This window comes from Pimephales promelas, chromosome 4, assembly GCF_988280905.1.
Source record: "Pimephales promelas chromosome 4, fPimPro1.hap1.1, whole genome shotgun sequence".
NCBI lineage: Eukaryota > Metazoa > Chordata > Actinopteri > Cypriniformes > Leuciscidae > Pimephales > Pimephales promelas.
In genome coordinates this window covers 6269030-6295624 of record NC_142772.1, presented here as the reverse complement: position 1 = coordinate 6295624, position 26595 = coordinate 6269030, and the positions used below count along the sequence as shown (strand labels likewise).

The 26595-nt window shown below is 37.2% G+C and overlaps 2 protein-coding genes across 2 annotated transcripts; both read right to left on the bottom strand.

Moving 5' to 3' along the window:
• Positions 1-9965: 9965 nt before the first annotated feature.
• Positions 9966-12433, bottom strand: LOC120472344 (uncharacterized). Its single transcript, XM_089129721.1, has 5 exons — positions 12238-12433; positions 11312-12144; positions 11138-11201; positions 10789-10872; positions 9966-10418 (listed from the first exon to the last, which is right to left on the bottom strand). Exons 1-2 carry the CDS (start codon positions 12374-12376, stop codon positions 11360-11362), a joined length of 924 nt encoding a protein of 307 aa, XP_088985847.1. The 5' UTR covers positions 12377-12433; the 3' UTR covers positions 9966-10418; positions 10789-10872; positions 11138-11201; positions 11312-11359.
• Positions 12434-13719: 1286 nt separating this feature from the next.
• LOC120471825 (uncharacterized) lies at positions 13720-17949 on the bottom strand. The gene is made up of 8 exons (XM_089129886.1): positions 17754-17949; positions 16831-17660; positions 16657-16720; positions 16315-16397; positions 15756-15847; positions 15488-15574; positions 15159-15277; positions 13720-14287 (listed from the first exon to the last, which is right to left on the bottom strand). Exons 1-2 carry the CDS (start codon positions 17890-17892, stop codon positions 16879-16881), a joined length of 921 nt encoding a protein of 306 aa, XP_088986012.1. The 5' UTR covers positions 17893-17949; the 3' UTR covers positions 13720-14287; positions 15159-15277; positions 15488-15574; positions 15756-15847; positions 16315-16397; positions 16657-16720; positions 16831-16878.
• Between the last annotated feature and the right edge of the window lie 8646 nt (positions 17950-26595).

Here is a 26595-nt window from a genome sequence, read left to right as displayed (position 1 = left end):
CACTCGTGGGGTTTATAGAGTTATATGGACTATGGCCGTGGGAGGGGCGATGGGCACCAAACACTTCCTATTCCACAAACCCTGATGAGGAAATACAGAGAGAAAATTCCAGAAATAGTGTTGTGTTTAACATTTTACAGAAATTGATGATTAACACATTTTGAATAGGATGTACACTGCACACTTTTTGTATCATGCACAATAATATTTTGATTAATAAATGCAATGGGAAATAGTAAATCACGTTTATTATTTAAGAAAAGATGCTAACTACAAATAGTAAAGATCCCCACAACATTATTGGGTCATACCTAACAAATAATTTATAGGTATACCTTTAAATGCAGGAAAGAACAATTTCACTGGTATATTGTCTAGAAGGAAACCACACAATTACAATATTGTTCAAGGATTGAGCTTTTTATGATTAAATAACTTTTATTCCTAAATGGTATTACTATCAATCCAACTATTGCTGGTTTAACTTAAAAAAATAAGTAACCTGGTTGCCTTGAAAATTTAAGTTCATTGAAATGGAAAAATTGAGTTAATACAATGAAGGAAATTAGTTTAATCACCAGAAACTCAAAATATTGTGTTATCTGAACTAAATTATCTAAGTTGATTTGACAAAAGACAAAATGTTGTGATTACAAATAATGAAAATATTTTTTACAATGAATGTAGAGATAACTTGATTGCGTTAGAGTTATAATCAGATTAAAAAGTAATGCATATTACTACCTTAAAAAAGTAACGTATTGTGTTGCTTTGTTACTTTTTATGGAAAGTAATGCATTGCTATAGTTTTGTGCGACTTTTCCTTACCAGTGCTGAGTTTGCTTATTTGTTTTTTAATAAACAAAAATAAAAATAAAAAGTCATTTTCACATCAAAGTAACATGATCCATCGATGATCCAGCTTAGCTAGGACAAGAGACATGCGAGTCACTAAATCGGAAAACAAAGTAACTTGATAAATTATAATATTGTATTGTATTACAAAATTTTATAAATTACTCATTTTATATTGTAAATTTAAAAGTAGTGCTACTCAGTTACTTAAAAAAAGTAATCTGATTACGTAACTCGTGTTACTTGTAATGCATCACCCCAACACTGGTCAATCACCCCAACATTCTGTAATTGTTGGCTTACAGTTACAGTTACTGACGACATTCTTGATGAGCAGTTCTTCACGTTCACATGTGTGTCTTTTAGAGGTCCTTGTTTACTGAAAAAGAGAAGGAAGCAATTGTAAAAAAAAAAAAAAAAAATCTCATTCAAGTGGTCATTGCCTTTTATGACTTGTTCCTCTTTTTTAATTATCAGATTTCCTAGTCAGATATTATTGAATAGTTGAAAAAAAGACATGACTCATATGTTATTGAAATACTACACTGCTTCCAAAGATATTTTTTAAGCCTTATAATCATTTTCACATTATATTACCACAGTGACAGCATTTCTCAAGCTAGGATTTCACAGAGGATTTTGAAAGATTTATGATGAAGTATGTAACCACAAACCTCCCCACAAAATGCAAAATGCTTACAATACAAGATTTAAATTCCACTATAAGTACCAAAAAAATGGACAGGTTAAAATTTTTGATGTTGACAAAAATACATTATAATAGAAATACTATTGTATGTGTGTGTTTGTGTGTAGTGTTTTTTATGGTTGTTAAACTTAAAGGAGTAGTTCAAAAAAAACTTTTGCTGATAATTTACTCACCCCCATGAGTAACGGTTTGCAATGAAACTGTCTTTTAGACCTTGAACCGTTTGGTTCCCATTGAAAGTCCATTATATGGAGAAAAATCCTGGAATGTTTTCATCAAAAAACCTTAATTTCTTTTCGACTGAAGAAAGAAAGACATGGACATCTTGGATGACATCATGACATGAGAGTGAGTCAATTATCAGCAAAAGTTTTTGGGTAAAAATGCTTAACGAAATTTATTGTGAAATGTGCTACAAAAATAAATTACAAAGTCACTATTTTTAAGATACTAATATATGTTTTTGGCTGCAGTAACAACATAAACACACTTTGCTAACAACAGATTTTCACTTTTATAAAATCACTTTTTTGTAACACATAAATGGATCTTTATTCATGAAATTATATAGCATTTGTGATTTGGAACAGGGTCCCTTATTGTCACGGGCTGGTTGAAGCAGGAAAGGAACAGGATAGAAATGCAGCAGTTTTATTAAACAAGAATGATACATAGGAAACATGAACAGAACAGTGACAATGACAGACAAGGAACAGATTGAAACACAGGTCTTAAATACACAGGGATAGATAGGTGAATGAACTAAACAGTAACGAGGAGCGGAAAAATAGAAACAGGACTGAACCAAATTCACAAAGAAGGGGGGAAACACAGGATACACATATAACACTTATAAGGGGATCATCATATCATTGACAGAAAAAAACAACAATTAAAAAACACTGCCTAAACTAATTTGTCACTGTAGTTATCTCTATAATATTTTAAAATAAACAAAGCCATGACTAGCCTATTTTATAATTCCAACTGTTAGTTTGTAAATGATAATAATAATAAATATGGCAATTTTAAGCAGACATGTTCAGCTTTTGATGTGCCATACATGGGAAATTTATATAAATAGGCCTATACCTCCTTTAAATATCCGTGACATTTTTCAATGATGAGTTACCACATTAACAACATTTAAAATAAGAAATAATGTCTGAGACATTATTGAAGTTACATAAATTGTGGAATAAACTTGTAAAAAAAAAAACTCGTCTGGGTAACTTCCTCATGAACTTTCTTCACCCACACAAGACTTACTCGAGTATGTAAACACACCCACGTCTCTTCCTTTTTTTCACTGATGTCTGCTTTTTTTGTGATATTTATAACTTTGTCAGTTTTAATAGGAAAAATGTAAAAAGGATGGATTTGAATTCCTCAATCTTCTTGCACTTACACAATCTCCTCTGATGTAATGTTGGGAGTTGAGCTTATGAACAGTCTGTGAGTCTGAGATCATCAGTGTTTCAGTGTTTCCTAGATACTGTCACCAGACACTGTTTGTTTACACAGATACAATGTTGAGTTTTGATCCAAACCATCATTTTGGTTCAGATTGACATGTCAATGTTTAATGTGTTGATGAAAGCCAGCATGCACACACATGTGGAGACAGTGACATTGAACTAACATTGATTTGCAGTTGATGAACACAAGATCATCTGCAGAACACTAGTAGGTGTTTCTCAATCTGTGTGGTGTTTTCAAACCAAAATGGGCATTTTCAACCTCAATCTTCTGGGGGTTTGGTTTAGCAAGTCTGTTGAAAAATGGTTTAAATTTTTTTTATTGTAGTTTGAAATTGCCCACTGATTGGTAAACACCCATGGTTTTGCATGTGTACTTCTCAGTTGTCTAAAGCTTCCTCATTAGAGAGAAAACATGTGCATCCGATACAGACCTCTTGTTTGTTGAAGCACATGACATACTTGCATGACTTCTCTAGCACAGTTTCAAACAATGGTGCATATTTCTTTGTTCCTTTGTTTTGCATTTGATTTGTGTTGTTACTGTAATTAGATACATGAAACCGTTTGCATAAAGCATCTATTTTGCATCTTGCTTTAGTGAAGTTTATTGGGAATGTCCTAAATAAAGTTCTAACGTCATTTAACAGATTTCTTGAAGTGCAGGAGACATGAACATGAGCAAGAATGTTAAACTGTAAACAGAGCCCATGTCTTGCATCCTTCAGGGCTTGCATGCAGAGCACATTGCTCCTTTAGTAGGAGTGAAGGCATGATGAAGATGGACAATTGAAAAAAGAGAGAGAGAAGCACCCTCCTGATAATGCTGACATTGATTATACATTGAGTTGTTGTCGACATAATCACCTGACCTGGCCTTTTTACCTAATCATCCATATTCCTGAATCTGTATTAAATTTGAGAAATGTAACTGATTTCCATTTAGTTTAGCTCATTTACACTGAAACCTAAAACAAAAAACATCTTGTGTTTATTAAGAAAGTGATTGACATGGGCTATTTTGTGATATTTAAAGCTGCAGTCCGCAGTTTGTCGCCATCTCTGTTTGAAATCTACAATTGCAGATATTCGTGGAATTATCAACTTTACGTGGGTTGTGTTTCGGCACGGCACAGCGCGGATGTATCCAGTGTTTGAGGAGAGTGTGCAGCTGTCAGTCTCCACGCCAGTGTGGATACTGGCATTCATAATCACAGATTGTACATTTTGGAAGTATGACCAACATAAGAATTGTCACCTTGAAATATCATCTGAACAAGTAAGCAACATCCACTTTTGTTGTTCTGACCAACTAAGGGAAAAAAAAAACATTACAGTACATTGCACAGATTAAATTTACCGTTCACTCATCAAATCACATCAAACCGTGCAAATTATACTTTGTTCTCAAATTGTTAATGTTCAACATCAGCATTGCGTAACTACATTTAAAGCCCTTCAGATATTTAGGCCTATCCTTGTTTTCGCATGGGTCCGGTTGCAGTCTCTTTTTCCAAACTCTCAGTCCAAAGTCTTTTGCATTTTACAGCGAGTGAATCTGTTGTCACTGGTGACTGTCGTTTGAACCTTTCTGGATCCACCATCAAATTAATACGTTTATTTATATCAAGTGCTGTGAGAAAAGGCAATAAATGTCCACCTCCAACATCCTCACATGCAAAATAGCCTACTAGCTGAGACTCTTCTTTACGTGTACAGATGTGACGTAATGACTCAATATAGTCTTCTAGCCGAGACTCTTCTTTATGTGTACAGATGTGACGTAATGACTCAATATAGCTTATACTAGCCGAGACTCTTCTTTATGTGTACAGATGTGACGTAATGACTCAATATAGTCTTCTAGCCGAGACTCTTCTTTATGTGTACAGATGTGACGTAATGACTCAATATAGCTTATACTAGCTGAGACTCTTCTTTACGTGTACAGATGTGACGTAATGACTCAATATAGTCTTCTAGCCGAGACTCTTCTTTATGTGTACAGATGTGACGTAATGACTCAATATAGCTTATACTAACCGAGACTCTTCTTTATGTGTACAGATGTGGCGTAATGACTCAATATAGTCTTCTAGCCGAGACTCTTCTTTATGTGTACAGATGTGACGTAATGACTCAATATAGCTTATACTAGCCGAGACTCTTCTTTATGTGTACAGATGTGACGTAATGACTCAATATAGTCTTCTAGCCGAGACTCTTCTTTATGTGTACAGATGTGACGTAATGACTCAATATAGCTTATACTAGCTGAGACTCTTCTTTACGTGTACAGATGTGACGTAATGACTCAATATAGTCTTCTAGCCGAGACTCTTCTTTATGTGTACAGATGTGACGTAATGACTCAATATAGCTTATACTAGCCGAGACTCTTCTTTATGTGTACAGATGCGACGTAATGACTCAATATAGCTTATACTAGCCGAGACTCTTCTTTATGTGTACAGATGTGGTGTAATGACTCAATATAGCTTATACTAGCCGAGACTCTTCTTTATGTGTACAGATGTGGTGTAATGACTCAATATAGCTTATACTAGCCGAGACTCTTCTTTATGTGTACAGATGTGGCGTAATGACTCAATATAGCTTATACTAACCGAGACTCTTCTTTATGTGTACAGATGTGACGTAATGACTCAATATAGCTTATACTAACCGAGACTCTTCTTTATGTGTACAGATGTGACGTAATGACTCAATATAGCTTATACTAACCGAGACTCGTCTTTATGTGTACAGATGTGGCGTAATGACTCAATATAGCTTATACTAGCCGAGACTCTTCTTTATGTGTACAGATGTGACGTAATGACTCAATATAGCTTATACTAACCGAGACTCTTCTTTATGTGTACAGATGTGACGTAATGACTCAATATAGCTTATACTAGCCGAGACTCTTCTTTATGTGTACAGATGTGACGTAATGACTCAATATAGCTTATACTAGCCGAGACTCTTCTTTATGTGGACAGATGTGGCGTAATGACTCAATATAGCTTATACTAACCGAGACTCTTCTTTATGTGTACAGATGTGACGTAATGACTCAATATAGCTTATACTAGCCGAGACTCTTCTTTATGTGTACAGATGTGACGTAATGACTCAATATAGCTTATACTAGCCGAGACTCTTCTTTATGTGGACAGATGTGGCGTAATGACTCAATATAGCTTATACTAGCCGAGACTCTTCTTTATGTGGACAGATGTGGCGTAATGACTCAATATAGCTTATACTAACCGAGACTCTTCTTTATGTGTACAGATGTGACGTAATGACTCAATATAGCTTATACTAGCCGAGACTCTTCTTTATGTGTACAGATGTGACGTAATGACTCAATATAGCTTATACTAGCCGAGACTCTTCTTTATGTGTACAGATGTGACGTAATGACTCAATATAGCTTATACTAGCCGAGACTCTTCTTTATGTGTACAGATGTGGCGTAATGACTCAATATAGCTTATACTAACCGAGACTCTTCTTTATGTGTACAGATGTGACGTAATGACTCAATATAGCTTATACTAGCCGAGACTCTTCTTTATGTGTACAGATGTGACGTAATGACTCAATATAGCTTATACTAGCCGAGACTCTTCTTTATGTGGACAGATGTGGCGTAATGACTCAATATAGCTTATACTAACCGAGACTCTTCTTTATGTGTACAGATGTGGCGTAATGACTCAATATAGCTTATACTAACCGAGACTCTTCTTTATGTGTACAGATGTGGCGTAATGACTCAATATAGCTTATACTAGCCGAGACTCTTCTTTATGTGTACAGATGTGGCGTAATGACTCAATATAGCTTATACTAGCCGAGACTCTTCTTTATGTGTACAGATGTGGCGTAATGACTCAATATAGCTTATACTAGCCGAGACTCTTCTTTATGTGTACAGATGTGGCGTAATGACTCAATATAGCTTATACTAGCCGAGACTCTTCTTTATGTGTACAGATGTGACATAATGACTCAATATAGCTTACCGAGACTCTTCTTTATGTGTACAGATGCGACGTAATGACTCAATATAGCTTATACTAGCCGAGATTCTTCTTTATGTGTATAGATGTGACGTAATGACTCAATATAGCATATACTAGCCGAGACTCTTCTTTATGTGTACAGATGTGGCATCACTGGAATTAAAAACATTACATACCGCTTTGAATCGACCTAAGGCAAGCAGAGAGTTTTTTTGAACACTGGTTCTTTATGTACTTGCTCAAAACTTTATTTTGGATAATTGTTTACCTAAAAAAGTTATGGACTCCAGCTTTAAAGAGATTATGGTCTACATAAGGTGAATCTGCAGCTTCAAAGGGATAGTTCAGCTTGAAATTAAAATGATGTCATTATTTATTCACCCTCAAGTTGTTCCAAACCTGCATGAAGTTCTTTCTTTTGAAATTTTCATTTTCACTTTTATTCTACAAGATAAACCTGTTACAGTAATGCTATGTAGTTTCACAAAAAATGAACTGAGATGTATTTAATGGCTATATATCAGAGGTGTTGGTTCCTCGTCATGAAGAGTTTAGCTCCAGCACTCCTGCCTGAAAGTTGACCTCGATTAGCTGTTTAAGAGCTGGAGATAAAATCATACACCTTTTATTATTCAATAAACAGAATTTACCAATACTATTATTAGAATATTTTGTGTTCAGCAACTTTTATTTTTAAAAAGTGAATCATATTTAGTAGGCTATTAACATTGTTGATTGTGACTGTATGAACACTGAATTGACTCATTTTTGAGTAACATCATGCTTTCTTAGATGTTTCATTGAACAAGCAACATGTTCCAATGTTTACAATGTTTTGTAAAGCGTAGCCTATTTGGATTTATTTTACAAAATTATCTTTAAAATACAGTATCCTGAAAAGGGGACCTTTATTTTTATTCTTTTTTTTTTTTTTGGCTTAGAGGTGGCCTATAATGTGAAATTGAATTTATGTTGGCATACTTAAATAACAAGAGTTCAGTATATGGACATGACATACAGTGAGTCTCAAACATCATTGTTTTATCCTTCTTACTTAAATCTCGTTTTTGAAAAACACCTCTGAAAAACAGGCAAATTTCCACATAATACCGACTCTGACGTAAAAAGGCGGGATCATTAATATGTGTGACTCCAAACATTTGCATATGCCAGCCCATGTTCAGTGACAGACACAGACGAGACCGAGCTGCGCAGCCGAAGCATGGCAGTTGATCAGTGTTCGGATGTACCGGATGTACAGATGAATACAAAAGTATATTTTAGTTCCTTCGTCCGAGCCTCTGAAGAAACACTGGATTAATTTTCTTTTCTCTGGAAATTTTCAACCATTTCACAGACGACTTGTTTCCTCAACTTGCCAAGAGCTGGCCTCGGACCGAGCTGATGTTGTGAAAGTTCAGACAGGTAATCTTTCACTTTAAAATCGTTCAATACTGTTTATGCATCAGTAAGTCAGGCCAGTGATTAAAAATCAACTTCACATTGTTTCTTTTAGTAGGATGACAAAAAATCTTATTTAAATTTTGAATTACAGAAAGAAAGCGATCAATGAACAATCACAGCGCGAGTTTTTCTGGACACTTGCCAAACTCGTGAATTCAATGACGCGTGTTACACTGCACAACGAAGCTCTAACGTTAACTGTATTTACATCATCGTGTCTGCTGCATTAGAGAGTAGAGAGACTGCATTGCAATGATAATATCTTCATCCTCGCGATCGACGGACTGTCCTCCGCTTGCTCAACACAGCAACACTTTATGTGATGGGAATAGATCTAAATACTTCAAAAACATCTCACGATTCGTTAATCTCGATAGCTGTAATAGTAAAAACCTATAATAGCTGTAGTAAAATTATTCGAGAGAGTTTCACATGTAATAGCTACATAGCTATTTCATATGCAAGCATGTCAGCCAATCACAGCAGAGGCCGGTTACACACAGCAGACACGCCTCTTCAACCGGGTGTTGAAAGCAGAGGCTAAAATCAGGCTAGGAAAAATGCCTTTTATTTCTAAATTATGACTATTTTTGATCTAAAAAACATACTAACATTATAAGGACAACCCAGGAAACATTATAAAATAATGTAAATAACCATTATAGGGCACCTTTAGTTTATGTATAGTATTTGTAATGGAGAAAGTGTGTAGGGCCAAACAGGAAATAATTATATGTAAATTTGAATACATAAATTTAAATCTGAATATATATTTATAAGCCTGAATATATAAATGTAAATCTATATAATTAATCAGACTTATATTTATATATTCAGACTATAGATTCAGATTTATAAACTATGTATTCAGATTTGCATTTATATATTTAGAATTACATTTACATATTCAGACTTTTAACTTCAGATTTCTATTCAGATTTTCAAATTTAAATTGATTTATTCAGGCTTATAAACTATAACGTTATTCAGATTTACATTTATATATTTAGATGAACTATATATTCAGGTTTGCGTTATATTTTTAGACTTATAAACTATATGTTCAGATTGATTGGCATATTGTCACTGTAAAGGGATTGCTGTAAATTTTACAGTAACTTACTTGCAGCAGGATGCCAGTAAGTTACTGTAAAATGTATACAGTATCATTATTACTGTATTTTTATTTACAGTATACTGTACCATTTACAGTATTTTGTCTAGTTACCATATTGTCATTTACAGTATTAGTATTGATTTTTTTTTACGTTTACCCCACCCCCAAAAATTACAACAACTCATGAACATACGTCCTTAAAATATTCTTTTTACTTGTTGAACATTTTGTTTTTAGAAGTACAAATTAAAAATCTTGACTTCAATAGCTGAAGAAAAAAAGGCAAAATCACCAGAGTCAAGTCAAGTCAAGTCACATTTATTTATATAGCGCTTTTCACAATACAGATTGCATCAAAGCAGCTTCACAGTGATAACATGAAAGTAGTACAACACAGATCAATAATATTGTTGAATATTAAATATCCCCAACTAAGCAAGCCAAAAGCAAGGCAACAGTGGCAAGGAACCAAAACTCCATCAGATTGGATGGAGAAAAAAACCTTGGGAGAACCCAGGCTCAGTCGGGGGCCAGTTCTCCTCTGGCTGACATTCATATTGTTTCAAAGAAGCTTTACAGTAAGTGTATTTCAGAAAGTACATGGAAAAAATACTTTTAGTTAATCATGTAATATTAAGGGAATAACATGTCGCCGGCAGTGAGTCGTCTCTTCACAGGCATTGGGGCGTCCGAATCCCCGTGAGAGGCTGGATACAAAACTGGAGCTGACGAATGCCATTTTTCTCGGGACAAGCGTCCTGAGATAACAGCAGAAAGGCAGATGGGAAATAGAAGAAGAAGATATTTTAAAAAACATGAGTAACCAAACAAGATATCCATAGTATTTTTTTTTTATTATTATTATTATAGAAGTCAATGGGGATCAGCAAACTGTTCCATTATCAACATTATTCAAAATATCTTCTTTTGTGTTCAGAAGAAAGAACTTTCTTTTTGAGGTGCACTATTCCTTAACTTATTTTATCACGTTAGCTCACTGTTAACGTTGCTATGTCTGCCTAACTAGCTAAGTTGTGATACATAGGGGAAGGGAAATACATATGTTATTATTTTTCTCTGTTTAATAAGTTTACTTCGGCTTATTTAAGTTAGCTGAAGTCAACCTACCAGTTGATGTTATGACGGCAATGAAAAGGCTCCAACACACACCTCCATCGTTGCAGACTGCAGACAATTTTACAGATCACAAACCTGAAAATAAATCCAAGCATATACTTGAAAATCTTGTTTAAAAAACCTCACTTAAACAAGGGTTTCGTCTATTGCACTTTATCTCAGTATTTCACGACACATTAGTTCGTTGCGGTTAAGTTGATGTATAGCCTAACCGACGACTCCGCCTGGCCTGGCGAGGTTTCGTTAAAGAGGCAGAGATACACACCAACGTTATTGTTATTGTTTTAACTAAAGAATATTTTGGATAATATTGGTGAGCTTAGCTTATACTAGAACTTACCAGTTAATATTATCAGCGTGACGGAGATCCGGCCGAGTCCGACTGTCAGGGGGAAAAAAGCCAACTAAACCATTCAGACGAAAACAAAAAGACAAATCAGTTTAGTTTGCTGTTAACATAAATGAAAACATTTGCAAATGTTTGTTTTACATAAAATAGAAATAATATACTAACCTTTTTGGAGTTACAGAAACCACAGAAACCAGTTACATCGCTTTAATCCTAAAAAGCAGTGCTTTCGTCGGAGAAGATGTAATGATAAAGATCTTCAATACTCTCAAAAGAGTCCAGGTGAAGGTCAGAGTGCTCAAAATCCTCATGCATCTCAGAACGTTCGGCAGCAGCAGGAGAGAACTCATTGCCAGAGTAAATAGCCCTCTTTCTCTTTCTTGAGCCTGTGAAATAAGAGAGAAGTTCCTCAGAATCAGTGGCTGCAGACAGCTCGCGCTTGTCCTCTCCCTGCTCTGTGACGGCAGCAATCTCTGTCTGTCCATAGTATTCATCTACAGAGAGGCCTGAAATGATCTCATTTGCTTGATGGGAAGGTGTCAAGAAATCTAAATCCTCAAAAAGGTCCGTCGTATCATATGGCACGAAGGAGGAGGGATTCTTTATGTTGATGCTGTCATCAGCTCTGTTTGTCCCATCCACATCACTGCCATGACAAAGAGAGAGAACATATTCAACACAAGAGTCCAAGCGAGGCTTTGAATGTGGAGGCTCAGAGAGCTCAAAATCATCATGCATCTCAAAATGTTCGACAGCAGCAGGAGAGAACTCATTGCAAGAGTAAATAGCCCTCTTTCTCTTTCTTGAGCCTGTGAAATAAGGCAGAAGTTCCTCAGAATCAGTGGCTGCAGCTTCCGTGACGCCAGCGCTGAGAGACAGCTCGCGCTTGTCCTCTCCCTGCTCTGTGACGGCAGGCCAGAAGGCTGGTGGAAGGTTGTAAACACCCACAAGTTTCAATGGACCAAGCTCCTTAAGATTTGAAGGATCCCAGATCAAATCTAAACATAAAAAAATAAACATATAAATATCTCTATCACCTCTGTACTGACAAACTGCAACAATGGTTTGATATTAATGTTATGGGAAATTACTTTCGGGTCTGATAACACCACAATGGGTCTCAATTGCATCAGATCTTGGAAGGGCGACAGATTCCACCTCATCTCTGCAATCCTGCAGTGGGTAAGGAGGAGGTGGATATGGAGGTGTCGTCAAGTCATTTTGGGCCATCGGGGGTCCTTAAAAATGACACAATGTAATTTAATGTAACAAGCAAAAATATTTAAATCAGATTTAGCTGATGTTGTATAAAGAAATAGTATTAAAAAATATCATTATGATCATAATTCATGTAAAATGTATTGCATTTGAAAAAAAATCGTCAAAAATAGCTGGTTTAAAGGTTATGCTCGATAATTTGTTTGGTTTAAATCAACCACTTTAAGTGTTGTTAAGCATGTTCACTTACCAGAATTCAGGCCTATTTGAGGTGGTGGAATGTAAGAAGACTGGGACCAGTCACAGGAATTCATTGAAAAGGAGTACATAGTCTCAAAAACTGCTCTCGTAAGTCAAATGTGTTCAACTGAGATTGTTAGCAGCAAAATAAGCCCTCAGTACTTTCACCTGCTGTTAGAATGTATAAAAGAAGCATTCCTAACAATTCTATTTATGATGTCATAGTGGCTTTAGAATTCCTGCAGTCAGTGGCAGGAGATTAAATTATGTACAGTTAAATACAACTAAGAAAATGTAGTTGCACCATTTACAGATATATAAAAAATAAAAGGAATACATTTTTATATTTAATATATACATGTAATATATATATATATATATATATATATTATATTTTTGAACAAGTAATTGTTTTTTTTTAAACAGAAAGGTCTTTTCAGAAAGCATTTTCTGACATTTAAAAAAATATGCAGTGTGTATATATATATATATATATATATATATATATATATATATATATAAACTATATTATTTATTTATTTTTGTATTTATTTAGAGAGCAGGCCTGGACATTTTTGTCAATCAATGGTTTATACTTTTCAACCTCAGATTATTTAAAAAATAAATAAATAAATAAAAAGCACTACCGTATTACATGTTGGAGCGCTGCTCACAAGGCTGCTGTTTACAATCTATATATATATATATATATATATATATATATATATTGATCATTATTACTTGTATAGTAATAACATATTAATACTATAATATATTATTGCATTCTAGCTAATGCATTAAATAATTTTAACAAATGAGACCTTATTGTAGTGTTTATTAAATGTGGTATGCTACACTTTGATTTTCATCTAGCTCATTTTATATTGAATATACAAAATCCACGGATGCTGTGAAGGGATTGCTGTAAATTTTACAGTAACTTACTGGCAGCTGGGTTTTTTTACGTTTACCCCACCCCCAAAAATTACAACAACTCATGAACATATGTCCTTAAAATATTATTTTTAATTGTTGAACATTTTGTTTTTAGAAGTTCAAATTAAAAATCTTGACTTCAATAGCTGAAGAAAAAAGGCAAAATCACCAGAGTCAAGTCAAGTCAAGTCACATTTATTTATATAGCACTTTTCACAATACAGATTGCATCAAAGCAGCTTCACAGTGATAACATGAAAGTAGTACAACACAGATCAATAATATTGTTGAATATTAAATATCCCCAACTAAGCAAGCCAAAAGCAAGGCAACAGTGGCAAGGAACCAAAACTCCATCAGATTGGATGGAGAAAAAAACCTTGGGAGAACCCAGGCTCAGTCGGGGGCCAGTTCTCCTCTGGCTAACATTCATATTGTTTCGAAAAAGATCTTTACAGTAAGTGTATTTCAGAAAGTACATGGAAAAAAATACATTTAGTTAATCATGTAACATTAAGGGAATAACATATCGCCGGCGTTGAGTCGTCTCTTCACAGACGTTGGGGCGTCAGTTTGTGTTGTTACATTTCAATAATTTTGCCAGTCAAAATTGACAAGCTCTCTCTCTGATGAGAAACACTGAGGGGTTCAGGCTGATGCTTTTTTTTTTGAGTGGATCTTTCCAGATTTCCATCTGCTCTGTGCCTTTAGTGTTTGGTGCCATCAGAGTCAATTCACAGAATGAACCTGCAAGCACAAAGGGGGAAAAAATACGTACATTTTGAGATCGGTGTTGTCAGAATTTGCCCTAACTCTCAAACTTGATGCTGCATGTACTTTTATGTAGTGTTGGGCGGTATACCGGTTCATACCAAAAACCGGTGTATATTTTTGTTATGATATTAATTTTTAATAAACCGACATGACCGTCGATGACCGGGTTCAAAGTGTCAGATCAAGGTGAGGTGTTTTGTCTCAGCTATCAAGGATTACTCTGCATTACGGCACGCACGGAGATGAAAAAGTTGTGTATGTATCTCACTCTTGGGGATACGGTGAATAAGCTAATGACCCCAAAAGTTGGGGGCGGACATGCTGCCCGGACATGCCATCCGGCCGCGCTGCCAAACGCGAATAGAGTGCAAAATTCTTGTCTACCTCTTGTCTAATTGTTCTTGTCTAATTGGACACTTGAACATTTTGAATCCATTCACGTGTCCAAAGCTAAATTGACACGCGTAAAAAGCAAGTGTTTGAAGCGAAATTGACGCACGTCCGAGGCGAAATCCGCTTCTTGTGGGAAGGGCAAGTGCTATACGGTTGTCTATTTGCAAGATGGCTGATGTTGATTGACCTCTAGAGGTCCGTAATTGCATCTTTACATTGTCTTATGGTGCATTCACACCAAACGAGAACGTGTGGTGCGAGTGATTTAAATGTTAAGTCAATACATGCACTGAGACAAAAATACGTTTGCCCACTTATCTAAATATAGGGGAGACAGTGAAGAAAACCCATTTCAAGTTCCTTTAAACTTAAATTAAATGTAAGTTGCTTCGGATAAAGGTGACTGCCAAATGTGCGAATGTAAACGTACAAAATATATATATTGGGTTACCTAATTCTGCATTTGACAAAATGGACAGTTAATGCTGAGGAAGAGTATTTTAGCTGTTGTCGTTGGATGATGACTCTTCATAGTCAGCATCCATGTTTTTGCTTCGAGAACAGACTCTCCTGAAACAGACACAGCAGCCTTTTAGTGTTATTGTAGCTCACAGAAATAAAATCCAATAACAGAACTTATAACAAACAACAACGGCAGGAAGAGTAAAGATGATGTAAGATATGATGTTGTATGGTGTTTATAGTTTTTAAATAAATTAAACAGCGTTTAAAATATTAGTTAGCAAGATTTTGCTATATTGATAATGGTATATAGCTAACCCTTTCCTCCTCCTCCTCAAACGTCAACCTGTTCTGTGTATCAGTGGAGAGAGTCAGCAGTGATGTACAGTCCGGAAGGAATGGCTTCTGCAAATTCAAAATAAAGAACAGAAATTGATGGATGATTATTTAAAAGTACTTTAACTCTGCTACCTGGTAAACCTGTTTTCTCCCCTTCCGTTGGTTTCATCAACAGTTACATTATATTATGTTTGCCTGTTAAACTAACGCATACTTCAGCTAATTTAGTTGATGTTATCTTACTCACCTGTAGTAGATGTCATGACCATTACGATGCCTCTCACAAGAAAAGACTTCAAAACACACCTCCGACATTGCAGACATGATTCAGGCCACAAACTTAAAAGTAAAACAAAAGATGTAATTAACAATGGTGTCGCTTAAAGTTTACTTATAAAAAATACAATTATGTCACCATTTACTCAGCCTCAACTTGTTCATAACCTGTTTTAATGTATTTATTGTGCTTTATTATACAAAAGAAGATATTTTAAAAAACATGAGTAACCAAACAAGATATCCATAGTATTTTTTTATTATTATTATAGAAGTCAATGGGGATCAGCAAACTGTTCCATTATCAACATTATTCAAAATATCTTCTTTTGTGTTCAGAAGAAACAACTTTCTTTTTGAGGTGCACTATTCCTTAACTTATTTTATCACGTTAGCTCACTGTTAACGTTGCTATGTCTGCCTAACTAGCTAAGTTGTGATACATAGGGGAAGGGAAATACATATGTTATAATTTTTCTCTGTTTAATAAGTTTACTTCGGCTTATTTAAGTTAGGTGAAGTCAACCTACCAGTTGATGTTATGACGGCAATGAAAAGGCTCCGACACACACCTCCATCGTTGCAGATTGCAGACATTATACAGATCACAAACCTGAAAATAAATCCAAGCATATACTTGAAAATCTTGTTTAAAAACCTCACTTAAACAAGGGTTTCGTCTATTGCACTTTATCTCAGTATTTCACGACACATTAGTTCGTTGCGGTTAAGTTGATGTATAGCCTAACCGACGACTCCGCCTGGCGAGCTTTCGTTAAAGAGGCAGAGATACACACAAACGTTATTGTTATTGTTTTAACTAAAGAATATTTTGGATAATATTGGTGAGCTTAGCTTATACTAGAACTTACCAGTTAATATTATCAGCGTGACGGAGATCCGGCCGAGTCCGACTGTCAGGGGGAAAAAAGCCAACTAAACCATTCAGACGAAAACAAAAAGACAAATCAGTTTAGTTTGCTGTTAACATAAATGAAAACATTTGCAAATGTTTGTTTTACATAAAATAGAAATAATATACTAACCTTTTTGGAGTTACAGAAACCACAGAAACCAGTTACATCGCTTTAATCCTAAAAAGCAGTGCTTTCGTCGGAGAAGATGTAATGATAAAGATCTTCAATACTCTCAAAAGAGTCCAGGCGAGGGTCAGAGTGCTCAAAATCCTCATGCATCTCAGAACGTTCGGCAGCAGCAGGAGAGAACTCATTGCCAGAGTAAATAGCCCTCTTTCTCTTTCTTGAGCCTGTGAAATAAGAGAGAAGTTCCTCAGAATCAGTGGCTGCAGACAGCTCGCGCTTGTCCTCTCCCTGCTCTGTGACGGCAGCAATCTCTGTCTGTCCATATTCATCTACAGAGAGGCCTGAAATGATCTCATTTGCTTGATGGGAAGGTGTCAAGAAATCAAAATCCTCAAAAAGGTCCGTCGTATCATATGGCACGAAGGAGGAGGGATCCTTTATGTTGATGCTGTCATCAGCTCTGTTTGTCCCATCCACATCACTGCCATGACAAAGAGAGAGAACATCTTCAACACAAGAGTCCAAGCGAGCCTTTGAACGTGGAGGCTCAGAGAGCTCAAAATCATCATGCATCTCAAAACGTTCGACAGCAGCAGGAGAGAACTCATTGCAAGAGTAAATAGCCCTCTTTCTCTTTCTTGAGCCTGTGAAATAAGGCAGAAGTTCCTCAGAATCAGTGGCTGCAGCTTCCGTGACGCCAGCGCTGAGAGACAGCTCGCGCTTGTCCTCTCCCTGCTCTGTGACGGCAGGCCAGAAGGCTGGTGGAAGGTTGTAAACACCCACAAGTTTCAATGGACCAAGCTCCTTAAGATTTGAAGGATCCCAGATCAAATCTAAACATAAAAAAATAAACATATAAATATCTCTATCACCTCTGTACTGACAAACTGCAACAATGGTTTGATATTAATGTTATGGGAAATTACTTTCGGGTCTGATAACACCACAATGGGTCTCAATTGCATCAGATCTTGGAAGGGCGACAGATTCCACCTCATCTCTGCAATCCTGCAGTGGGTAAGGAGGAGGTGGATATGGAGGTGTCGTCAAGTCATTTTGGGCCATCGGGGGTCCTTAAAAATGACACAATGTAATTTAATGTAACAAGCAAAAATATTTAAATCAGATTTAGCTGATGTTGTATAAAGAAATAGTATTAAAAAATATAATTATGATCATAATTCATGTAAAATGTATTGCATTTGAAAAAAAATCGTCAAAAATAGCTGGTTTAAAGGTTATGCTCGATAATTTGTTTGGTTTAAATCAACCACTTTAAGTGTTGTTAAGCATGTTCACTTACCAGAATTCAGGCCTATTTGAGGTGGTGGAATGTAAGAAGACTGGGACCAGTCACAGGAATTCATTGAAAAGGAGTACATAGTCTCAAAAACTGCTCTCGTAAGTCAAATGTGTTCAACTGAGATTGTTAGCAGCAAAATAAGCCCTCAGTACTTTCACCTGCTGTTAGAATGTATAAAAGAAGCATTCCTAACAATTCTATTTATGATGTCATAGTGGCTTTAGAATTCCTGCAGTCAGTGGCAGGAGATTAAATTATGTACAGTTAAATACAACTAAGAAAATGTAGTTGCACCATTTACAGATATATAACAAATAAAAGGAATACATTTTTATATTTAATATATACATGAAATATATATATATATATATATATATATTATATTTTTGAACAAGTAATTGTTTTTTTGAACAAGTAATTGTTTTTTTTTAAACAGAAAGGTCTTTTCAGAAAGCATTTTCTGACATTTAAAAAAATATGCAGTGTGTATATATATATATATATATATATATATAAACTATATTATTTATTTATTTTTGTATTTATTTAGAGAGCAGGCCTGGACATTTTTGTCAATCAATGGTTTATACTTTTCAACCTCAGATTATTTAAAAAATAAATAAATAAATAAAAAGCACTACCGTATTACATGTTGGAGCGCTGCCCACAAGGCTGCTGTTTACAATCTATATATGAAGAGTTCAGATGCAAAAGCCTCTAAGTGCCATTTGAAATTTTCTTCTTTAATGATGATTTTTATCAAACTTGTATATTTAAGTTCAGTAATTTCACTTAAATGGCAATAAAGATTACCTATTAATTGTTATTTAAGTGAAATTACTGAACTTAAATATACAAGTTTGATAAAAATCATCATTAAAGAAGAAAATTTCAAATGGCATTTAGAGGCTTTTGCATCTGAACTCTTGATATATATCTATCTATCTATCTATCTATATATATATATATATATATATATATATATATATTGATCATTATTACTTGTATAGTAATAACATATTAATACTATAATATATTATTGCATTCTAGCTAATGCATTAAATAATTTTAACAAATGAGACCTTATTGTAGTGTTTATTAAATGTGGTATGCTACACTTTGATTTTCATCTAGCTCATTTTATATTGAATATACAAAATCCACGGATGCTGTGAAGGGATTGCTGTAAATTTTACAGTAACTTACTGGCAGCTGGATTTTTTACGTTTACCCCACCCCCAAAAATTACAACAACTCATGAACATATGTCCTTAAAATATTATTTTTAATTGTTGAACATTTTGTTTTTAGAAGTTCAAATTAAAAATCTTGACTTCAATAGCTGAAGAAAAAAGGCAAAATCAAGTCAAGTCAAGTCACATTTATTTATATAGCGCTTTTCACAATACAGATTGCATCAAAGCAGCTTCACAGTGATAACATGAAAGTAGTACAAAACAGATCAATAATATTGTTGAATATTAAATATCCCCAACTAAGCAAGCAAAAAGCAAGGCAACAGTGGCAAGGAACCAAAACTCCATCAGATTGGATGGAGAAAAAAACCTTGGGAGAACCCAGGCTCAGTCGGGGGCCAGTTCTCCTCTGGCTAACATTCATATTGTTTCGAAAAAGATCTTTACAGTAAGTGTATTTCAGAAAGTACATGGAAAAAAATACATTTAGTTAATCATGTAACATTAAGGGAATAACATATCGCCGGCGTTGAGTCGTCTCTTCACAGACGTTGGGGCGTCAGTTTGTGTTGTTACATTTCAATAATTTTGCCAGTCAAAATTGACAAGCTCTCTCTCTGATGAGAAACACTGAGGGGTTCAGGCTGATGCTTTTTTTTTTGAGTGGATCTTTCCAGATTTCCATCTGCTCTGTGCCTTTAGTGTTTGGTGCCATCAGAGTCGATTCACAGAATGAACCTGCAAGCACAAAGGGGGAAAAAATACGTACATTTTGAGATCGGTGTTGTCAGAATTTGCCCTAACTCTCAAACTTGATGCTGCATGTACTTTTATGTAGTGTTGGGCGGTATACCGGTTCATACCAAAAACCGGTGTATATTTTTGTTATGATATTTAATAAACCGACATGACCGTCGATGACCGGGTTCAAAGTGTCAGATCAAGGTGAGGTGTTTTGTCTCAGCTATCAAGGATTACTCTGCATTACGGCACGCACGGAGATGAAAAAGTTATGTATGTATCTCACTCTTGGGGATACGGTGAATAAGCTAATGTCCCCAAAAGTTGGGGGCGGACATGCTGCCCGGACATGCCATCCGGCCGCACTGCCAAATGCGAATAGAGTGCAAAATTCTTGTCTACCTCTTGTCTAATTGTTCTTGTCTAATTGGACACTTGAACATTTTGAATCCATTCACGTGTCCAAAGCTAAATTGACACGCGTAAAAAGCAAGTGTTTGAAGCGAAATTGACGCACGTCCGAGGCGAAATCCGCTTCTTGTGGGAAGCGCAAGTGCTATACGGTTATAAACTATATTATTTATTTATTTTTGTATTTATTTAGAGAGCAGGCCTGGACATTTTTGTCAATCAATGGTTTATACTTTTCAACCTCAGATTATTTAAAAAATAAATAAATAAATAAATAAAAAGCTTTTTTAAATAAATAAAAAGATTTTTTACGTTTACCCCACCCCCAAAAATTACAACAACTCATGAACATATGTCCTTAAAATATTATTTTTAATTGTTGAACATTTTGTTTTTAGAAGTTCAAATTAAAAATCTTGATTTTTAATGACACTGGTGCGTTAAGCAGTTTCAGTGGCAAACGGTTCCGTATGGCATAACAGCGGAATAAAAGGTAAGCATTATGTGAATGCTTGACTAAAGAGATGCGTCTTTAGTCTAGTTTTAAACTGTGTCAGCGAGTCAGAGCCTCGGACCGTATCGGGAAGGCTATTCCAGAGTTTTGGAGCTAAATGTGAGAACGCCCTCCCTCCTTTAGTGGACTTAGATATCCTAGGAATGACCAGAAGCCTTGAATTTAGTGATCTTAAGGAACGCGGTGGATTGTAGGGTGAAAGAAGGTCCGTTAAGTACATAGGAGCTAAACCATTTAGGGCTTTATAGGTCAGTAGACGTACTTTGTATTTGACACGGAACTTAATAGGTAACGACTGACCTAGTAAGAACTCTAGCAGCTGCATTTTGTACTAACTGTAGCTTGTTTATTGAGGATGCAGGACAACCGGCTAATAAAAAGCATTACAGTAATCTAGTCTCGAGGTCATAAATGCATGAACTAACTTTTCTGCATCAGAAACAGATTGTCACAAGAACAGGACAGAAGCAATTGCAAGTTAACTCAATTTATTAAGGTCAGAAGACACAAAGACAATCTCAAGGAATAACACAGCAGATGGTGGCGCAGGGACTCAGTGGTCAGCGTGCAGGTGATGGTGAATCCAGTGCGGGTGACGATAATCCAGTGCAGGTGAACATCCAGACGAGACAGGACACGAAGACACCGAACAGGAACTCAAACTGGAACAGACTGCAACAGGAACACAAAGCACGACACAGAGGACACCAAACTAACGATCTGACAAAGAGAGGAGATTGTGATGAGTCTTTATAGTGAGGTGAATTGGCAGCAGCTGGCGCTGATGATGAGATCAGCCTGTGCGCTGATCAGCTGAACGAGCGGTAACGCCCACTCACACGCACTCATGCTCACAGAACAACAATAACACGAGACATGAAGCAAAACAGTGAATTCATGAATCGTGACAGTACCCCCTCTCCTAGGGATGCCTCCTGGCGTCCCCAGACTCCCTTACCTGTCGATTGTAATCATCAATAAGGGAGTGATCCAGAATGTCTCTAGCAGGAACCCAACTTCTCTCCTCCGGACCGTAACCTTCCCAGTCCACCAAGTACTGGAACCCGCGTCCCCTCCGCCTCGAGTCCAGAATACGATGAACCGAATATGTGGTATCCCCATCTACGAGTCGCGGCGGTGGGGGAACCGGGACTTTTGGATACATGAAAAACGGGATGAATTCTCCTGTACACTGGAGGAAGGTTGAGGCGGACTGCCACTTGACTAATGATTTTGGTGACAGAAAACGGGCCAATGAATTTGGGAGCAAGTTTATTCGAAACGGAACGGAGAGGAATGTTCTTGGTAGAAAGCCACACTTTGGAACCGACAACGTATACGGGAGGCCTCCGCCGGTGGCGATCGGCTTTGGCCTTGGTGCGTGCTCCCACTTGGAGTAGAGTCTCCCGGGCTCTAGTCCAAGTGCGATGACACCTCGGGACAAAGGCGTGAACGGAGGGAACCGCGACTTTGGGTTCCAGACTGGGAAAAATTGGTGGCTGGTACCCTATGCTACACTCAAACGGAGATAGGCCCCTGGATGATACTGGTAATGAATTGTGGGCGTACTCCACCATTGACAGTTGTTGGCTCCATGAGGAAGGATTCTTGGAAACCATAGATCACAACGTTCTCTCCAGATCCTGGTTGGCACTCTCAGTTTGGCCATTGCTCTGGGGATGAAACCCTGAGGACAGACTAACAGTCGCCCCCAGTAATCTACAAAAATCTTGCCAAAATTTGGACACAAATTGGGGACCTCTGTCGGAAACCACGTCTGTCGGGAGGCCAGGTAATCGAAAGATGTGGTTAACGAATGTTACTGCTGTCTCCTTGGCTGAGGGCAATTTGGGCAAGGGAATAAAGTGGGCCCCCTTCGAGAATCGGTCCACCACGGTTAAAACTACCGTGTTCCCCTGAGAGGGTGGGAGGGTGGTGACAAAATCTAGAGCGATGTGGGACCAGGTTCTCGAAGGGACCGACAGCGGTTGAAGGAGCCCATCTGGGGGTCGATTGGAAGTCTTACAAGTGGCACAAACTGAGCAAGCCAAAACAAAACTGTGAACATCGCGAGCCAAAAGTAGCCACCAAAATCGTTGCTTGACTAAAGATGTAGTGCGGCTAACTCCTGGATGACAAGCCACATTGGAACAATGCCCCCACTGAATAACGTCGGACCGTAATTCCTCTGGCACAAATAAGCGCTTCGGTGGGCAACCGACTGGAGGCGTTACCCCTTGTAAGGCTGTCCTGACCTTCGATTCGACCTCCCACATGAGTGTAGAGATAATTAGAGTCTCTGGAAAAATGCACTCGGGAGTAGACGGGCGATCGGAACGGTCAAAAATGCGCGATAAAGAATCGGGTTTGATGTTTTTGAAACCCGGGCGGTACGAGAGAGAAAAGTCAAAACGTCCGAAAAAAAGTGCCCACCGAGCCTGCCTAGAGTTCAATCTCTTAGCAGTTCTGATATATTCCAAATTCTTATGGTCTGTCCAGATGACAAAAGGTACCCTCAACCCTTCTAACCAGTGGCGCCATTCTTCCAATTGACTGCCAACAACTCTCTATTACCAATATCATAGTTACGTTCGGCAGGGGATAATCGATGAGACAAAAACGTGCATGGGTGCATCTTGTCGTCTGTGAGAGAGCGTTGGGATAGCACTGCACCTACCCCCACCTCTGACTCATCGACCTCCACCACGAACTGAGGTGATGAATCAGGGGTAACCAGGATGGGGGTTGAAACAAAGCGGCCTTTCAGTTTGGCAAACGCAGCTTCTGCTGCGTCTGACCACCTGAACGCCATTCTGGGGGAGGTCAAGGCAGTCAGAGGCGAGGCTAGTTGGCTGAAGTTGCGAATAAACCGCCGGTAAAAATTGGCGAACCCCAGAAACCTCTGTAGGGCCTTACGGGAATCTGGACTTGGCCAATCTACCACAGCCTTAACCTTCTCAGGATCCATATGCATTCCCTCAGACGACACAATGTACCCAAGGAAAGGAACAGACTGTGCATGAAAAGCGCATTTCTCCGCCTTGACGAAAAGCCCATTCTCTAGCAGTCTCTGAAGCACTCGTCGAACGTGCTGCACGTGATCCTGGAGAGAAAAAGAAAAAATCAATATGTCATCCAGGTAGACATATATGAATTGGTCGATCATATCTCGCAGCACGTCATTGACGAGTGCCTGGAAGACCGCTGGGGAGTTGGACAAGCCGAAAGGCATGACCAAGTATTCAAAGTGCCCCCTGGGGGTATTAAAAGCAGTTTTCCATTCATCCCCCCTCCTGATGTGGACCAAATGATAAGCGTTACGTAAATCCAACTTTGTGAAGATAGATGCTCCTTGCAACCTCTCGAAGGCTGAAGACATCAACGGCAAAGGATAAGTATTTTTTTACCGTGATGTTGTTCAGCCCCCGGAAGTCAATACAAGGTCGCAAAGACCCATCCTTCTTCCCCACAAAAAAGAATTCCGCCCCCGCTGGAGAAGAGGAGGGACGGATAAACCCTGCTGATAGAAAATCAGAAATATATTTCTCCATAGCCTCCCTTTCTGGGACAGAAAGTGAATATAACTTGCCCTTAGGCGGAGACGTACCTGGCAATAACTCTATAGCAGTCATAGGGACGATGTGGAGGGAGAGAAGCAGCACGAGACTTACTGAACACCTCCTTCAGGTCCTGGTACTCCGTGGGCACGTTTGACAAGTCCACTGCTTCCTCCTGAAACGTACAAACAGAAACAGACGGACAAGCAGACACAAGACATGACTCATGACATTTACTGCTCCATTCAGACACTGATCTCAGCTGCCAGTCTATTTTGGGGTAGTGTTTGATGAGCCAGGGATGACCTAAGACAATGGGTGCCAGGGGGGAGTCCAAAATATAGAAGGAGATGGTTTCAGAATGGTTGCCGGATACGCTGAGTGTGAGTGGTCCAGAGGTGGAAGTCAATGGAGACATATGACTAGTAAAAATTAATTTGTAGACGAGCTCTTTAATTGTGACTAGTAATAATTGAATTAGAGAGCTCTGTAATTGTAATTCTAGTAATAATTGAATTAGAGAGCTCTCGATTGTAATTCTTACTAGTAATAATTAAATTAGGCTCTCTAATTGTAATTCTTACTAGTAAGAATTGAATTGTAGAGCTCTCCGCGAATTGTTACTAGTAAAAATGCAATTACGACAAGTAAGGCTGGGTACAATTTAAGCTAACACGGCTTGCCATACACACACACACACACACACACTGAAGCAAGAGTGACGCGCTGTTTTCAGTCTCTGCTGCCTCACGATATGATGACATGATTCATGATTCCAACTCCGAGAGTCTACTATTCAGTTATTCAGAATTTCTTGCCAAATATAAGATTCCAGTAAGCCCAAGAGAATTTTCAATAGTTTTTGATGCTGTGCCCTCGGGTCTTCATATGTTATTTAGGTCTTGTGATATCTCTCCGCCTTTATCAGTGTCACCTCCAGATCCAACGCAGATTCCGTTAGGTAAAGTCTGTTTTTCTACCTATAAAGCTTCAAATTCCAAAATTAGATCCCTGTTTCAGGCGGACCTAGTCTCTATTTCTTCTGCATCCTTCTATTGGAATAAGTTTGACCTTAACTTAGACTGGGGAAAAGTCTGGTCCCTACCCCAGAAGCTTCTCTTAACTAACAAAATTAAAGAAGTTTCATTCAAGTTACTACACAGGTTTTACCCCACAAATGTTTGCTTAAATAAGTTTAAGAATGACATTGATATAAAATGCTCTTTTTGTGGCTTACATCCTGAAACTATCTCACATTTATTTTGGTCTTGTGAATTCACATTTAAGCTCTGGAAAGACTTAAATTCTTTTATAGTTGAAAATATTCTTCCTGAGTTCTCCCTGTACTACAAAAATGTAATTTTTGGTTGTTTTAATGGCTGTGGGAAGGACAGTAGTGCACTCTTTCTAGTAAAACTAATCTTATTCGTTGCCAAATTCCATATCCATAAGTGTAAATTCAGTAATAAAAAAACTCTTTTTTCTGTGCTAAAAGCTGAAATGGAACAATATATTTCTACTATTTCTTCTATGCAAAACAAAAAAGCTGTTAAAACTGTGGTTATTTGTTCTACTTTTAATGTTTTTATGTGATTAAATGTGTTTTTTTTTTATTACTTTAACTGTACTGTTGATTATTTTTCGATACTTTTTATTATTTATTTTATTTTTTGCTACTTTGATTGTAATGCTCTTTACTTTTAATAAAAAAAATAAAAAACTCCGAGAGTCACTTCGTCATATCCATAGTCAAAGGTCTTTACGGCAACTCGTCAAAATAAAAGTTTGGTTTAACTTAAAGAAATTGACAGAAATAATTATATTAGGCTACTGTACAATATATTTAACTACGAAATTGACTAAGAAATTGACAGAAATAATTATATTAGGCTACTGTACAATATATTTAGCTACGTCTTCATTTATTAAAAATACAACTGTAGCCTAAATCTACTGAATGCCGTGTGATGCTGTTCATCAGTGATTTATCTACGGCTCATCACTGCCCTCCAGCGGTCTTTACCCAACACTGCGCTTGAGATTGGT

Bases quoted from the DNA above. Each gene is read 5' to 3' on its own strand.
- LOC120472344 (XM_089129721.1), bottom strand. From the start codon at position 12,376: ATGGCCCAAAATGACTTGACGACACCTCCATATCCACCTCCTCCTTAC. The intron at 12,145-12,237 runs GTAATTTCCCAT...TTTTATGTTTAG, and splicing joins TGGTGTTATCAGACCCGAAA to ATTTGATCTGGGATCCTTCA.
- LOC120471825 (XM_089129886.1), bottom strand. From the start codon at position 17,892: ATGGCCCAAAATGACTTGACGACACCTCCATATCCACCTCCTCCTTAC. The intron at 17,661-17,753 runs GTAATTTCCCAT...TTTTATGTTTAG, and splicing joins TGGTGTTATCAGACCCGAAA to ATTTGATCTGGGATCCTTCA.